The sequence below is a fragment of the Pelodiscus sinensis genome, chromosome 7 (assembly GCF_052426305.1).
Source record: "Pelodiscus sinensis isolate ZL-2025 chromosome 7, ASM5242630v1, whole genome shotgun sequence".
Taxonomy (NCBI): Eukaryota; Metazoa; Chordata; order Testudines; family Trionychidae; genus Pelodiscus; species Pelodiscus sinensis.
The window spans coordinates 50,439,284-50,454,952 of record NC_143058.1 but is presented as its reverse complement, the minus strand read 5'-3'; the positions used below and the strand labels follow the sequence as shown (position 1 = coordinate 50,454,952).

Here is a 15,669-nt window from a genome sequence, read left to right as displayed (position 1 = left end):
CAAAAGTCTATATTTTGTGAAACATTTGATTTATTTTGTTTTGTATTCTTCAATCTATCATTCAGTACCATTCTTGTAACAATTGTTTGTATTAATTTTTACAGGTTCCACTAATGTTTTGGCTTATACTCTTCATGGAATCAAACATGTAGTAACTGCAACATTGCACATTATAATGGGTAATTCGTAAATGCATTATTCAGAAACTTTCAGCTAATTAGAAGACATTTAAAATTTTGAATACATGTTCTAAAGGGAAGCAGGTACTTGCCTAACAAATCAATGACATTGTGTTGTGACATGGTGAAGTTTGTATCATCAAATAATTTGGGTTTGAAAGGTAACCTCACTTATGATATCTAATTCCATGGTGCGTTTTAACAGTATTGATTCTCTGTACTTTTCTTCATAAACTATTCTTGGGTATCTAGTATAACTATTAATAGCTGCATTGATGAGAGTTCACATTACATGGCAGATGGTTTCAGTGATTAGCTGTATTTATACTGCTTTTCTTTTAATTTAGTAAATCAGGAAAAGCAAGAGTTACACAAACAGCCTTTAACTCTGTCCCATATATATGTGCATTATGATACACAATTCACTGGCACTGTCCCATACTTTTAAAAAAATCAAAATATTTGCCTAATAATAACAGGAAAAATGAGTAGTATTCAGCATAAGAGATACATAGGAGGAACACAAAGGGAGGCACCCACTAAAAGGGAGCTAAATTCCCTCCACGAAGTAATTCTTCTCTGCCCCAGTCTCGGTCCAGAGCCATCACACTCTCACTGTCCTGTCCCTTCCCCATCCCACATTACCTAATCGGGTGTGTTCCAGTGCTACCGCAACTTCTGAATTTTGAATACTAGACTTTACATAATTAATCATCACTTTCCTTTTAAGGCAGTTATGTATGGAACCCAATGACTTTCTTGTAAAGAAAAAAGAAAAGCTGTTCCATCAAGTGTAACTACTAGCTCTATTTCAAAGATTAACATCACACATGCCCCTGGACCAGGGGTGGGCAAAAGCCTCTCAGAGGGCCTAGTCCCGCCCCCTAACTGGCGTATGCCCCAGGGAAAGAACTCATCCCCGCCCCTCCTCCTCCTGGTAAGCCTCTGAAGAGAAGGCAGCGCTGGGGCTGAGGCTCCTCAACAGGGCCAGCTAGCATGGCCAGGCTGCTGGGGCTGGCCCAGAAGGCTGGAGGTGCTGCTGTCATGGCACCTCCGGGGCTGGCCCAGGGCCAGCCCCGGGCTGTGTGCACGCAGTAGGAATGCCTCTGGGGCTGGCTCTGGGCTGTGTGGGCATAGTAGCAGCCCCTCTGGGCCCAGCCCTAGGCCATGCGCTGCCAGTTTCTGGGGCAGCCTGTGGCCGGGGTGCCTCTGGGGCATCCTGTGACGCCTCTGGTATGACCTGTGGCGCCTCCAGCCTCTGAGGCCGGCCCCAGGCTGTGTGATTGCAGCAGCAGTGCCTACAGCCTCTGGGGTGGCCTGGGGCCACGGTGCCTCAGGGCCAGCCCCTGAACTGTGTGGCTGCAGCAGCCGTATCCTCAGCTTCGAGAACTGCGGGGCCTCCCTCCCGGGAAGCTGGGACAGCGTGGCTGCAGCTGTTGATGCAAGGGGGCACGAAACAAGGTAAAGTTTCCCCCTTATGCTCGGCCCTTCCCCACCCCAATCCCGTCACTTCCCTCCCCACCAAGACCCGGCACCCTCAGCTTGCTCCAACACCCTCCCTTGTTCTTGCACATTCTTTCCTGGCCACACACTGCACCCTCCCTTGTTCCTGCTCCCTCCACCTGCCCAGACACCCTATTCCCAGCCTGCTTCTGCACCGCAGCTTCCTCTGAGATCCTGCACCCCATCTGTGATGGAGCAGGCCAGGTCTGGGCACCGCTGAGGGTGTCCAGTCAGGGGAAATTGCTCAAAACCAGGGCTGCTTGCAGCCCCAGACTGGAGACCTTTTCCAAACAAAATTTATGAAGTGGCCACCCTTCCAAAATTATTGCCCACCTCTGCCCTGGACATTAGATTGGAAATTTCACTTCACTTTCTTTGTCACACATTCACAAATCTAATAGAAATTTGAAAAAAAAGAGCTTGTTGATCATTTCTGTTCAATGTTTAAAGGTTCCCATTTCTGGAACATAGGTAGTTTGCTACTTTTACTAGATATAGAAACCACAAATGTTTGAAGTATGTTTTAAAGTCCTTATAATGTGACCAATAAAACCAGTTTTCACCTGACCATCAACTCCTAATCTGCTATGAAAGATACTATGTCAATTCTAAATTTCATGTTTCTACTGTAATGTTAATAGAACTTGAGTAAATGTCCAACTTTTTATGAATATTTGCTTAGTTTCCAAAATAAATCTTAATATATGCGGCAAATTGCAAACCACAAAAAGTTTGATATTTATAAGCATTGGAATACGAGAAGGTAGAATGAATGCACTTGTGCAATCTTAACTGTATTTCACGTCATGCTCCAACTATAATGCTTAACTGATTGAACAAGAAATGAATACAGGCAGTCCCCGGGTTACGTACAAGATAGGGACTGTAGGTTTGTTCTTAAGTTGAATCTGTATGTAAGTCGGAACTGGCGTCCAGATTCAGCCGCTGCTGAAACTGATCAGTTTCAACAGCGGCTGAATCTGGACGCCAGTTCTGACTTACATACAGATTCAACTTAAGAACCCCAGGCATCCCCAAGTCAGCTGCTGCTGAAACTGATCAGCGGCTTATTCCAGGAAGCCCGGCGCAGGGGCTTCCTGTAGTCAGCCACTGGTCAGTTTCAGCAGCGGCTGACTTGGGGACGCCTGGGGCAGAGCAGCTGGGGTGCTGCTGGGTTGGTCCAGTAGCGCCGCCGCTCCTCGGCGCTACTGGACCAACCTAGCAGCACCCAAGCTGCTCTGCCCCAGGCGTCCTGATTCAGCCGCTGCTGAATCTGACCAGCAGTGGCCGAATCAGGACGCCTGGGGCAGAACAGCTGGGGTGCTGCCCGGTTGGTCCAGTAGCACCCAGAGCGGCTCTACGGGACCAACTGGCAGCGCCCCAGCTGCTGTACCACAGGTGTCCGGAGCAAAGCCACGAGCACGGGGGCAGCGGGACAGCCCAGACGCGTCTGGGCTGTCAGCTGACCGCGCGCTCCGCGGCTTGGCTCTGCTTTGCCCCCCCCCCCCCCGGTCTGCAGACCAGGGGGACGGGGGGGGGGGCAAAGCAGAGCCAAGCCGCGGAGCGCGCAATCAGCTGACAGCCCAGACGCGTCTGGGCTGTCAGCTGGCCGGGCGCTCCGCGGCTTGGCTCTGCTTTGCCCCCCCCCCCCCCCGCATCCCCCTGGTCTGCAGACCAAGGGGACGGGGGGGGGGGGGGCGGGCAAAGCAGAGCAAAGCAGAGCCAAGCCGCGGAGCGTGTGGGCAGCGGACAACCCTGTCCGCTGCCCACGTGTTCCGCCGCTTTGCTTCCTCTCCCTGGTCTGCTGGAAACCAGGGAGAGGAACGGCCCTTTTCGTAACTGCGGATCCGACATAAGTCGGATCCTCGTAACTCGGGGACTGCCTGTAGTGTGCTTAAAATTATCTTTAAACCATTAACTCATATGTCCCTGCTCTCTCTTAAAGCTACTGTTCTCTCTTTATTCCTTAGAAGTGTTGATAAGCTTATGTTGAAAACTAATGTTCATGTCTACCACACTATTTCAGGACATATACAACCAGTGGACATCTGCACTTTCAGTAGTCCAAGCAAGTTTCTTCGTTTTGGGTTCTCAGCTATGTTTGGTTTTGGTGCAAGAACTCTGGCTTTGGCTGAAAAGCATCGTTGGATGCCCTCTAACCAGCGGAGAGATTTTGCTGTAATTAGAACACTGGCAAGTCTAAAGTATGCTATGTTTATTTTCAATATTTTTATTTTCCTCATGAAAATGTAATAGTATTATTCTCAATTTTACCTGATGTTATATTATATTTCTTGATGTTTATAAAAATGAGACTGCAGGTAGAAACTTTTCTGGTTTTACCATCTACTTTCTTGAATATCACCTTTTAATTAGAAGAACCTTCTTCATATTTAACTTTATAATTCTTAAAATAATTTTTACCTTGATAAAAACCAATTTAGCAATCAGAATATTGGTTTATGTGGAAATAAATGCCAATATTTTTCTAGGCCAGAAGAATGTGAGTTATCATTTCTACCTCTGAAAAATTCATTGCAGGACTCCCAAGAGACTGTTAGGTAAGTAAACCTGAATTAAACCATCCTATAATCTATACGGCTGTGTCTACACTGCACCCCTTTTCCAGTGTTCTAATATTTAAATCCCCCGCGATTTGCAATTCCGACTGGTCTAATCTGCATCCCTTTTCCGGAAAAGGGGTGCAGTGTAGACACAGCCTACAAGTATGAATCTTTGAAGATAAAATTAGAACAAAGTGAAATATTATTTTAATGCAATATATTACAAGGCAAAATTGAACTTTATTTCTGTTAAGATTATGATTTAGCCAACTATTAAAATTTTCATTATATAAATTATTCATTAACTTCGTATTCTACTTTTGATGTTAGCATTACCGGGGATCTGACAGACAAGCACTACTTCATTTTATTCACCATTAAGCAATCCGTTCTTCCAGTGTCAAAGTTCTAACTTTTTCTTTGATTAACTATAACATGAAGCATTGTTTGGTTACTTCTAAAATTATATTTTTAAAATATTTTTATCATTTTAATTGCTTTGTGTGACACTTATTTTTAGAAAGAAGAAAGAGAGACCTAAAAAATCTGGTAAGTTTCTAATTAAATTGCCCTTTAAAAATGAATTGTGTGTAGTTAAACTCATGTAATACTGAATTACTCACTTATCTTTAGATAACAAGGTTCAGTGGCACACGATCCAGGGTCACTTCCTGAATGTGAGCATTATGGCAATCCCCTGTCTCTGTTCAATGGCACCAAGAGGCTTGGCACCTAATACCAGGTCAGTAAGGGTTTAAAGAATTAGAGTAATGTCTATAAATGCTAACATCTTACTCCTAAAACCTTGGCTTTTCCTGGAATGCCTGCCTGTGTTGCAGCAGTCTAGACCCTTTTGTACTGGGGGAGGGAGGATGGACTGCACTTGACTCCATAATCTCAGGAATTGTAATCAGTTTTTGGATCAAGTTGTCTAACTAGAATAATGATTGGATAATTACTGTGATTAAATTAGTTGGCAAGACTGTCTTAAATAGTAATCATCTGTCTCAGGTTTCTTGATAGGAGGAGAATTGGGTTGTGGATTTCTTGTAAAAATTCCTCTTGAATCCTGCATTCTCTAGATGAGAAAGCCATGTTGGATTTTTTTCCCCTACCATAAAGAATTTAAAATGTTTATTTTCTCATTTAGACAAATTCATGAAACAATATTTACAAATTCCTCTACATTAAAAAGGCATATATCATAATTGCAGGGGTAATGCTGGCTACTGGTTATGGAAGTTGACATTAGTTGACAAACTAATATGAATGTAATCTCAGTTTGTAATGTTGAAAATATGTATCATCTGATAGCTAGTGAAGTATGAAAACTGATAACTATGAATATAGAGTTAATAATTAACTGTGCCCCAGCTAACAGCCCATTTTAGTGTTAGAAAAACTGAACAAATATCCATTGCATTCTTCAATCATGGTGCTTTCACAAAATCAGCACCCTGGCAAGTATCTTAGTAGCACCCTAAAATGAAACCAGTCAAAATCACTAGTCGCTTCTGAAAAATGTGAGTAGTCATGAATAAACGGGATATTCATGCATAAAATTATATGCTTGTGAGGCAGAATATATGTTTTCTTTTTTATGGTAAGTGAGCTGGAGAGAACATTTTCAAATATCACCTCCTCCTCGCATCCCACCTCAGAAAACCTCTGCAACATCAGACAACTTCAGAATCAAAAAGATTGTCCCAAACTTAGACTAGCCTCTGCAGAAGGTACTCTGCAGAATGCTGAGGTTTAGAGGGATGCAGCAACACAGAATTCAGTTTGCATAAAGACAAGGGGTAAAGCCCATTTAGAAAGATCTCTGGAGTCATCATAGGAAGACACATTCTAAAAATGTAACATTCAGATTGAACATTGATATCCACTTCTTGGCATACCTATACAATTAAATTATCATCCTCATCAGATGCTCCTTCTGTGCATCATGTCCTCAACCTGATGTGCTCTCAAGTCTTCACTGTTCTACTCCAAGTTTTTCCTTCCTTTCTTTTAACTCTTGATTGCTAATGTCAGGATTCTGTCCAAATATTGTTGTCTTGTGTATGAGATTAGAACAGTGTCATTAACATCTATACATTGCCCAGGTGAATTTCAGTCAGGGTTCCTTACTTCACAGATTGTTAGTGTAGTTTTTATTAAGTTTCTGTTGATATTTCATTTTGTGGGCTGCTTTGCATCATAGACCCCTTCCCTGGAGGATGGTTTTGGCACCGTAAAATCCCTGCCAGAAGGAATTTACAATCTAATGTAGCTGTTAGGGGCCAAATCCCCACATAATGTAAATCAGATAATTCCATTAATAGAACTACAGCAGTTTATGAAAGATATTGTTTTGTGAAAGGACATTCTTTACACAGAAAAGGCGAGTTCTGTTTAGGTGACCGTGGATTTTTTTTAAAATAATTTTAAAATTAAAAACATGTATAAATATTCATTTTTTTCTTGTAGTTTGTCACAACTATATTTACTTTTAATGAATTCAAATCAATCAGTTAATATGGGAAATGCTTTAGGTAAGAATCCATTATATTTAAATTATGAAATTTTCATTAATTTATATTTTTGTTAAGCTGATTGTAATAAAAAAATTAACAGAAAAATTATGTAGCTTTATAAAGTTAATTGTATTGCTATTATTCCTCGGTTTAGGATTCCATTTAACTAAAGTGATTTTACATTAAATTTAAACATTTACATATATAAAGCAATACAACAATCAAACTTGATCTGAAATTCTCTCATGATAGTTTATTAGCCTATATATTTAATTTTCATATGAAATAAGTATCAGAAATAAGAAGTTTCAGGAGTGAGCTAATTCCTACATACAATTGTTAGGAAAGTATTTGATTTATAATTAAATAAAAATCACTAAAGTATACTGAAAAGTTCTGAATAAATTTAGTAAAGTTAATCTCATTTTATATTGATTTTAAACCAACTAAAAATGATTGTGAATTTAGTTTAAGGACTTAAGACCTTTTAATGTAGCATTAGTTTAATCAAAATGTGTATTTTTCAGGTTGAATAATGGTAGCATGGCTCTTATTGTTGTACGAAACACTTCACGGACAGAGTTTATAAAACATCTAAAAAGATACGCCAGTGTAAAAAATCAGGTATAGTTTATCTTGGGTGGGTGTGTGTGTGTGTGTGTGTGTGTGTGTGTGTGTGTGTGTGTGCGTGCGCGCGCGCTTATGAAAGACCTATTAATCATGAAGGTAGACATGCTACAGGAGTTAACATTAGTGTCCAAATAAAGAGACTTAGTTTCCTGTCAAAATGCATTAGCCCCCTTTTATCTGATTTTTGAAAATCACTAATCAGACTACTACCGATTAGCCTATTTCAGCCCATCTGTTGTGGTTTAGTTTATATGTGGTTTACACCAGCAGTTGCACAAGAGTGTAAAGCTCTTGAACTTAAATAAGGACATAGAAATTCTGTGTTTAAATTTAGCGTACTGAGATTAAGGGCACACTGGGGAGCAGATGCTACTCTTCAGAAGAAACAAATGCTTAAGTCCACAATGTAGGCAAATCATTCCCTGCTATGGTGGCAGCAGTAGTTCAAGCAATAGTTCATTTAATTTTCATAGACCCCAGTTCCCAAATTTGGATATGTATGAACTGTAAGGAGATGTCTACACTAGGGCATTATTTCAAAATTACTAAAATCGACATAACTCCCAATTTAACAAAATCAAAATAGCGTGTTCCCACTACAGGGAATCATCGAAATTAGAATTATTCCAAAATAGAGTGTCCACACTGATTGGAGCCTGCCTTGGACTTAGAGCCCCCGGAAACATTCTGGGGAGGGCAGCAAGAGGGAGGATACTTCCCGTGGCTGTATCAGGTCATGATAGAGCACGTGCTTTCAGGGGCTTCTCTCTGTGGCCGTGTCTCACAAACCGCTCCTCCATTGTCTCCCCCTCATGGGACACAAAAGGGATGCAGCGTGCACGTGCCTCGTCCTCTCGTTGTCCTTGCAGATACCACAGTATTCACATCATGGAGCCAAAGCTCCAAAGCTCCCAGACTGCCTGCATGTTGCTCCAGCAGGACAAAGGACTAAGACCTGCAGGACGAACCCCAGTGTGGACCGCAGGCCCTGCTCACCCAAGTCCTGGCACTCCTGCTGTTACACATGCACCTCAATCCCCTGGATGCTGTGGAATGCTGCTTCTGGCGGTGGAAGATGAGCTTGGACTGGTGGGACCATATCGTTCTGAAAGTATGGAATGACTAGCAGTGGCTGCAGAACTTCTGCATGCAGAAGGCTGCCTTCAAGATCTGTGAGTGGCTCACCCCTCTTCCCTCAGGTGAGAGAACACCTGCATGCAACTCCCCATCCCCGTGTAGAAGCATGTAGTCATTACCCTCTGGAAGCTTGCTACACTAGACAGCTACTGCTTTGTCAGGAACCAGTTTGGTGTAGGGAAATCCGCATCGGGCCGTGCTTATACAAGGAGAGAAGACCAGATGCTGCTACAGCGGGTCGTCGCTCTGGGGACTGTGGGCAGCATCATAGATGGCTTCCCCAACTGCGGCGGGAGTGGGAACATAGACAGCACACACATCCTCTTCTTGCCCCCTGATCACTATGCCTTGAACTTCATCAACAGAAAGGGGTATTTCTCCTTGGTGTTGCCAGCCCTCATGGATCACAAGGGATGCTTCACCGACATCAGCATGATATGGTTGGGAAAGGAGCATGACACTCGTATCTTCTGGATCTCTTGCCTATTCCAAAAGATGCACGCTGGAGATTTTTCACCTGACTGAACCATTGTCATCCTGGGCAACACAGCCTATCCCTTGCTCTCTGGAGGCTAATGAAGTCCTACACGGGCAGCCTGGATCCCAGCAAGGAGTACTTCAATGCCAGGCTGAGCAGGTGCTACATGGTCGTTGAATGGGCATTTGGCCATTTAAAGGGGAGGTTCAGGGGTCTGTTCACCCATCTGGATCTCAGTGAGTGCGACATCCCTTTTGCGGTGGCAGCCTGATGTGTGTGCTCCACAGCCTATGTGAGAGAAAGAGGAAGACTTTTCTGCCAGGGTAGGAGAGCTGAGGCTGAACAGCTGGCCAGGGAATTTGAGCATCTGGACACCAGTGCCATTCGGATAGTACATCAAGGGGCTGGACTCAGAGAGGTCTTGAGGGAGAGTTTCATGCAATGACATTTGTGAGACTCCCCTGTGCCTCTCCACAAGGGATAGCTGAATTTCTTGTGTGTATCTTTCCTTCTCTACCCCTCCCTACCCATCTTTCCCTTCCCTGCACAGCAAATAATAAAACCATCTTTGTTGAAAAAACAGGAGAGGACTGGGGAAAGAACCTGGAATGGGGGAGGGGAACTCAGGGGTGGAGTTGGGATTGGTGCCTGCCTCCGGGTGGTTGGGAGGCTCCAGGTGCCTGAAAGGTACCACCACCCCATAGTCTGAGACCCTGGTGGCACTGTGAAGGTAAGGAGGGGAAGCCATGGGGGTGGAGTGGAAAGGTGGCTGCGAAGAGGTGAGGGAGGAGCACACGGAATTGTGTTTCCATGCCAGCTTGTCCCAGGTGTCCTTTTGCTCCCAGTTGGCCCAGTACTCCTCCCAGTTGGCCTGGTGTTCTTCCTGGTCGGCAGCCCATTCTTAGCACTCATCCTCAAGCCCCTGGCCAAGAGACTGCAGGCAAGCCATCTGCTCCTTTTGGAGGTCCTCCCAGGTGCATTTTGTCCTGCTGATCCCGCAGAGTTGGGGAAACTGCATGGGAGGTGGGGGATGCACCAAGCTTGCAGGTGGGGGATGCACTACGGCTAAGGAGTGAAGAAAAGTTACAAGGGCAGTCATCACAGGAGATGCTGTGTATGAAGCCCAGTCCTAATGTCTGAGCCAACCTGAAAGTCTCGGTTCAGACAATGGCGATGTGCTTTGAGCAAGGCCGCCTGTTGCCTAGAAAGTGGGCACTTTCCTGCCAGGGCAGAGACATCCCAGGAGAGCATCACAACACCCACAACTTAGGAACAAGTAGGCATGGGAAGGTGCCGGTGAGGTCAGGAACCTGCGGGGGGGATGGAGAGACTCAGTTTCTTTCTTTGTTGCGCACACATCGGATCCAGTATTGGCAGAATTCTGCCAGGAGAGAACGGGAGGAGAGAGGTGGAGAGAGGTGTGTGTTGGAGAAGGTGTGTTTGAGTGGCTGATGCTGCTTGCCGGTCAGTGTGCTATTGGGTTCCTTTCCTATTCCTACCCCTGGCAGGTTCCCATGCACAGGATTGGTCTCCTCCGCATCACCATGCTTGACTGGGAGTGGATGCTAGCTGAGTGTGGGCATGACCTTGTGCCATGTGTCGCACTGCTGTGTGGTTCCCTGACCCCAGCCTCCTTAGTGGTGGTTTATCGTGGGAAGGTGTCCCACCACGGAGGCTAGAGTAAGGCAGGCCTGTGCAGGAATCTTGTGAGGAGAACCAAAGGGTTCCTATGTGAGAACGTCATGGGGATGAGTGCTCCAGACTGGCGCTCCATGTGCACACGCTGTTGTGCAGCCCCCAGGCCAAGTAGGCCAAGAGAGGAGCATGCAGCCCCTCATAGCCCACTGCCTGTTCCCATGTGTATATAGGGAAAGTTGTAGAACTCACCTGAAGTGCCCTTCCCAGGTTCATCTGAAGCCTGGGTGACCCCTGGGAGGGAGCAGCGGGGACCAGTTCCAGGGTGAGGAACAGGTCCTGGCTGACGGGCATGATTGCCTAGCTGGCCACCTCCTTCTCCTTGTCCTTTGCTACCCTACTCTGCTGGAGGCTGTTGCTGGGTGATTCCTGGCCGGACTCACCGATAACAGCAGGGGACATGACTGGCCTCCCTCCCTGGATGGCATCCAGCTGGTCGTATTACCGGCAGCCATGTCGTGCCACTCTGGAACATCTGTTCTGCTCCCTGGCCTTGTGGTAGGCGTCCTGGAGCTTTTATTTTCATCCAGCACTGGTCAAGTGTTCAGATATGGCCTTTGTCTGGCAGCAATCTAGCCACATACCTCTGCATTTCTCTTCCTGATGCAGAGATCCTGGAGATTGGTCTCCTTCCACCACACCTCAATGAGGTCCAGGGTCTCTGCACCAGTCCAGGCTGGAGCTCTCCTGTGTCCTAGCCAGTGGCAGCTGAGGGAACAGCAGGAGTGCTAACAACCATGGGAGGGTGTGAGGGAGTGTTGGAGTCACTCATGGCTGCCTTGGTTGCTGTTGTGTCATACAGGGCTTTCACAGCTCTCCACGTGAAACAAGCTCTTCTCCTGCTGCTGTGACTTTTAAGCTTCGCAGGAGGGGAGCAGTGGAGATGCCTGGTGTGATCAGTGCTGCAGCTGCAAGCAGCCTCTGGAGGCCAATTATTTCAAATGAGCAGTACTGGAGCATCCACTCTAATGCTATTTCGAACTACTTTGAAATTAGCATTATCCTCCAAAGAAAGCAGGAGTACTGATTTTGAAATAAGTGGCCCATTGTTTTGAAACAATGAGCTTGATAGTGTGGACACTCTGCTTATGAATTCAACCTAAGGGGAGTTGTTTTGAAATAACACTATAGTGTAGACCAGGCATAAGAGAGGTTTGCAGATCTGCCCTTTGAAAGCATATTGCCAATATCGCACCTGTATTTGGCTGCATCACCGAAATTAGATGTAAGTGGTGTTTTTGTTTCTTTAATCAGAGTGCGTCACTGTTGCGTTAAAATTCTCAGTGCAAATGCAAGTAAACGTGTTACGTAAAAGTATACTGATCATCTTCTGAATGAGTGATATCATTATGTAAAATTAATGATAGGCAAGTTTAGGTGCAGTTCAAATAATCATTCAAAATTTAGGATCTTTGGAAGAGGTGTCAGTTCTTGTGTTTTATGTCATGCTTGGTGATAATAGAGAAGCAACAGTGTGGGGTTGCAGAAGGGAACTGCATGTAGCCATTTGAGTAACCAAAAAGATAAGGCTCATCAGTTATCTGTTTAAACAGCTAAAGGCTACGTCTACACTGGTGGCTTCTTGCGTAAGAACAGCTCTTTTTGCGCAAGAACATTTGTTCTTGCGCAAAAACTTGCCGGGTGTCTACACTGCACACAAGTTCTTGCGCAAGTAAATTTAGTCTAGCGTTGGAAAACAGGGCTTCTGGAAGAGTTATTCCTCTCCACGAGAAATAAGCCTTCTTGCGCAAGAACTCTTCCACAAGAGGGCAATGTAGACAGGCAATGTGAAATTCTTGTTCAAGAAACCCCTATGGCTAAAATGAACATCAGAGCTTTATTGTGCAAGAGAGTGTCCACACTGCCATAGACACTCTTGTGCAAAAGCACATCTCTTTCACAAAAGCACATGCCAGTGTAGACACGCTCTTGTGGCATACTTTTTGCACATGAACTCTTCCACAAAACAGTTTTTGCACAAGAAGCCGTCAGTGTAGAGGTAGCCCTATACTCTTACATCCTTGATCTAAACGACCATAAAATGTTCAAAAGTACAATATGTGTGTCTGATGGTTTAGGATTAACTACATTTAATTTGTTTACATACTTTTCATATAAATTTTAAAACACAGGAATAATAGAAATTGATAGACAACAATACAGTAGATCACAGCACAGAGGAAACTATAGTATTTTTATGTTTAAGTAGTCTAAATATTAAGCTAGGAAATAAAACTGCTCTACGTTCTCCATGTAAATAGCTGTTTTGAAATATTTGTACCTGGGAATATTTACTGTAGGAAATATTCTCTGTATTTTTTCTTCCCTAAATTATACACTTCTATCAGTTTAAGTCTGAGGTTCTAGTGTATTAAACAAGAAAAAGCAAACTTTTAATTTCATAATTTTAACTAGTAAAGAGCCTGTCTTGAGTTACCACTTTTGATTTTAATATATATTTGTTTGTTCTAGTTTAATTTTCCTTTTGTTGAGACCTATGCTGTTCAAGAAGTAAAAGTCCAACCAAGAAATAAAATTGGGTATGACACCGAAGAAAATGTGTATTTGCAAGCTACTTTTGCAGAAGGGAATTATCCTTGGAATATAGATGGAGATTTAATGGAAGGAGCATCAGAGGTTCATGTTCGGTAAGGCTAAGTGCATGTGGTACCATAGGATTTGCTGAACTAGACTATTGATCCATTTCCCAGCCTGCAAGCGTACGAAAGTAAAACACCCACTAGACTTGGCCAAAGTGTACCGTTCTCTCTATTGTGTAGAAGAAATAATATTCCTGCAAAAGTTTATTGTTGCTAAAATTGTCAGAGATGCATTACGGCATCATTTTAAATGGTTCTCAAAAAAAGTAATAATATAGTATGTCAGTATATTAGTGCATATCTTAGAAAATGTGCTTTTGAAATTATATATTTCAACTACTAAGAATTACACCCATTATCAGAGGGAAGAATCAAGTACAATATGAACCTTGCATATCTGTCTTTGTATGTTCAAATTATATATTCAATTAATACTGTGTCAGTACAACTGCTCTGCATTGTTGAGGACAGAAGGATCATCCACATAGTAGTTATTGTCCAAGAAAAAAATAGTTAACACTTATCAGATAGCCTCACAGAAATTCTATTCTATGTCTACACAACACTTCTTTTTCGGAAAAAGGTACGCAAATTGCACTCTTTTTTTTTTTTTTTTTTTTTTTTTTTTGGAAGAGGCTTTTCTGAAATTTAGCCCATGTACACGGGGCCAAATTTCAGAAAAACCTCCTCTTTCGGAAGAGCTCTTCTTCCTCATAAAATGAGGAATACAGGACTTCCAAAAGAGCGCATCTTTTCTTCTGAAAAAAATTTCGGAAGAGCAGACACATTCCCTGGATGCAGCGGAGTTTCTCCGGGATATCTCTGTTATCTTAGAAAAGTCTGTAGTGTAGACATTGCCTAAGTCTTGAGTCTGTAAATAAAAGGAGAATCTTTACTGAACACACAATATTTATTATAACTTGTATTTTACAAAAAATCTAAAAAAACCTTGGGCCCAGTGTGAGGTGGGTGTTTAACAGATTACTACAAATTTGCCAGGGTTCCCATATTATAAGTGTTGTATAGGGAATACTAAAAAGACAGATATTCACATTTTAAGGCTGCTTACTTTGTAAGCCCTATATCACAAAACGGGGTATTGACATTGTTCAAAGAGAGAGAAGCTTATCTCTGCGAGAAAAAGATTGTCATTCTTTGTTCATAATACAGTGGGCATTATTTCAGGTTGAAAAGACGGCTTTTTTTGAAGAAAGAGTTTCAGGATAAACTCCTTACTAGCCAGCTCCTGAATTCTGAGATCAGACTTAAGTTTACTGTTTGAAAGGGACCTTCCCCTGCATTTTGTGGTGTTAACAAAATATATGGTGTTTTATATCAGAATGTATTCAACTGTAGATACGTAGTGCTATTAGAGGATAATTAAAGAATGGAAATACATGAACCTACACAGTTTAAAATCCCTGGAATGGAAAGAGAAGTTCTTATTCTCCAACAATAGCACTGTGGCAACCAAAAACATAGAGCAGATGATGGGATGCTCATCATTAACACAAAGTAGGGGGAGGTGAAAAAAGGCAGCATGCTATCGCTTTTTTATTCAAACCTCCAGTATTAAAAAGATTCTATCTCAGCAATTTTTAGTGATCCAAAGTAAGGACTGGAATAAACATAAATGTAATTCATCCTATATGGAAAAAGTTATATAAATTTGCCCTCAAAGAAAATGTCACATTAACTCTTGTAGTTTTTATAAGTGACTGTTTTTATTTCTTCACTTTCCAGGGTCCATCGACAACTTATTAATCTTTATGGAGGGAGTATTGATGAACTGGATGATTCAAAAGTAATGTGCAGTTGTCTGTAGAAGTAATTTATCAAGAAAAGTGTTATGGTGCAGGTTCTGCATAAGACTTACTTTAATCTTTGAACAGCTGTTTAAGGCTCATTCCTTCACACTTTGAAATGGATGGGGATCAACACTGAAATTAGGATGCTTACATAAAACTAGCAATATTAAAAAATTATCAAATAAAATAGTTGTAATTATTAAACAAAATGTTTATAACTTTAACCTTAAAAACCTACATGTGTGTAAATTTTATATATTTTGGTTAAAAGTACTTAGTAACATTTCAGCAAAAAATAGTTAAGCCTTTTAAACAGTGACTGAGTTCAATTTGGGGCCTGATTTGGTCACCTTTAATAGTATCTTGTCCTATTTTACTTCACTGGTAACGCTACTTCTAGTGAAATGAATTAGGCATGGAGTTACTGTGAGTTGGAATTGCATAATTTGGCTTCCGCCAGGTCCTTTTATTTCCAGGTAATCTGACATTCAAATGAATTGATATAAAACTGTATGCTTTCAGCATGTTACTAGTTAGGTTAAACCACTTTTTCCTT

General features: G+C 42.7%; 1 protein-coding gene across 5 annotated transcripts in view; it reads left to right on the top strand.

Annotated features, from left to right (window-relative positions):
* Window positions 1-15,337, top strand: part of CERKL (CERK like autophagy regulator) — a 141,253-nt gene extending 125,916 nt beyond the window's left edge. For 4 of the 5 annotated variants that reach the window (XM_075933746.2, XM_006121694.3, XM_075933747.2 and 1 more), the window contains 8 exons: window positions 105-179; window positions 3,709-3,886; window positions 4,175-4,243; window positions 4,767-4,795; window positions 4,880-4,988; window positions 7,293-7,389; window positions 13,178-13,353; window positions 15,049-15,337. In XM_075933746.2, coding sequence (XP_075789861.2) covers window positions 105-179; window positions 3,709-3,886; window positions 4,175-4,243; window positions 4,767-4,795; window positions 4,880-4,988; window positions 7,293-7,389; window positions 13,178-13,353; window positions 15,049-15,130 — 815 coding nt within the window. In that variant the 3' untranslated portion in view covers window positions 15,131-15,337. Of the gene's footprint in view, window positions 1-104; window positions 180-3,708; window positions 3,887-4,174; window positions 4,244-4,766; window positions 4,796-4,879; window positions 4,989-6,718; window positions 6,784-7,292; window positions 7,390-13,177; window positions 13,354-15,048 lie in introns of those variants that run through there. The other variant, XR_012905239.2, reaches the window with a different exon arrangement.
* The last annotated feature ends 332 nt before the right edge of the window (window positions 15,338-15,669 follow it).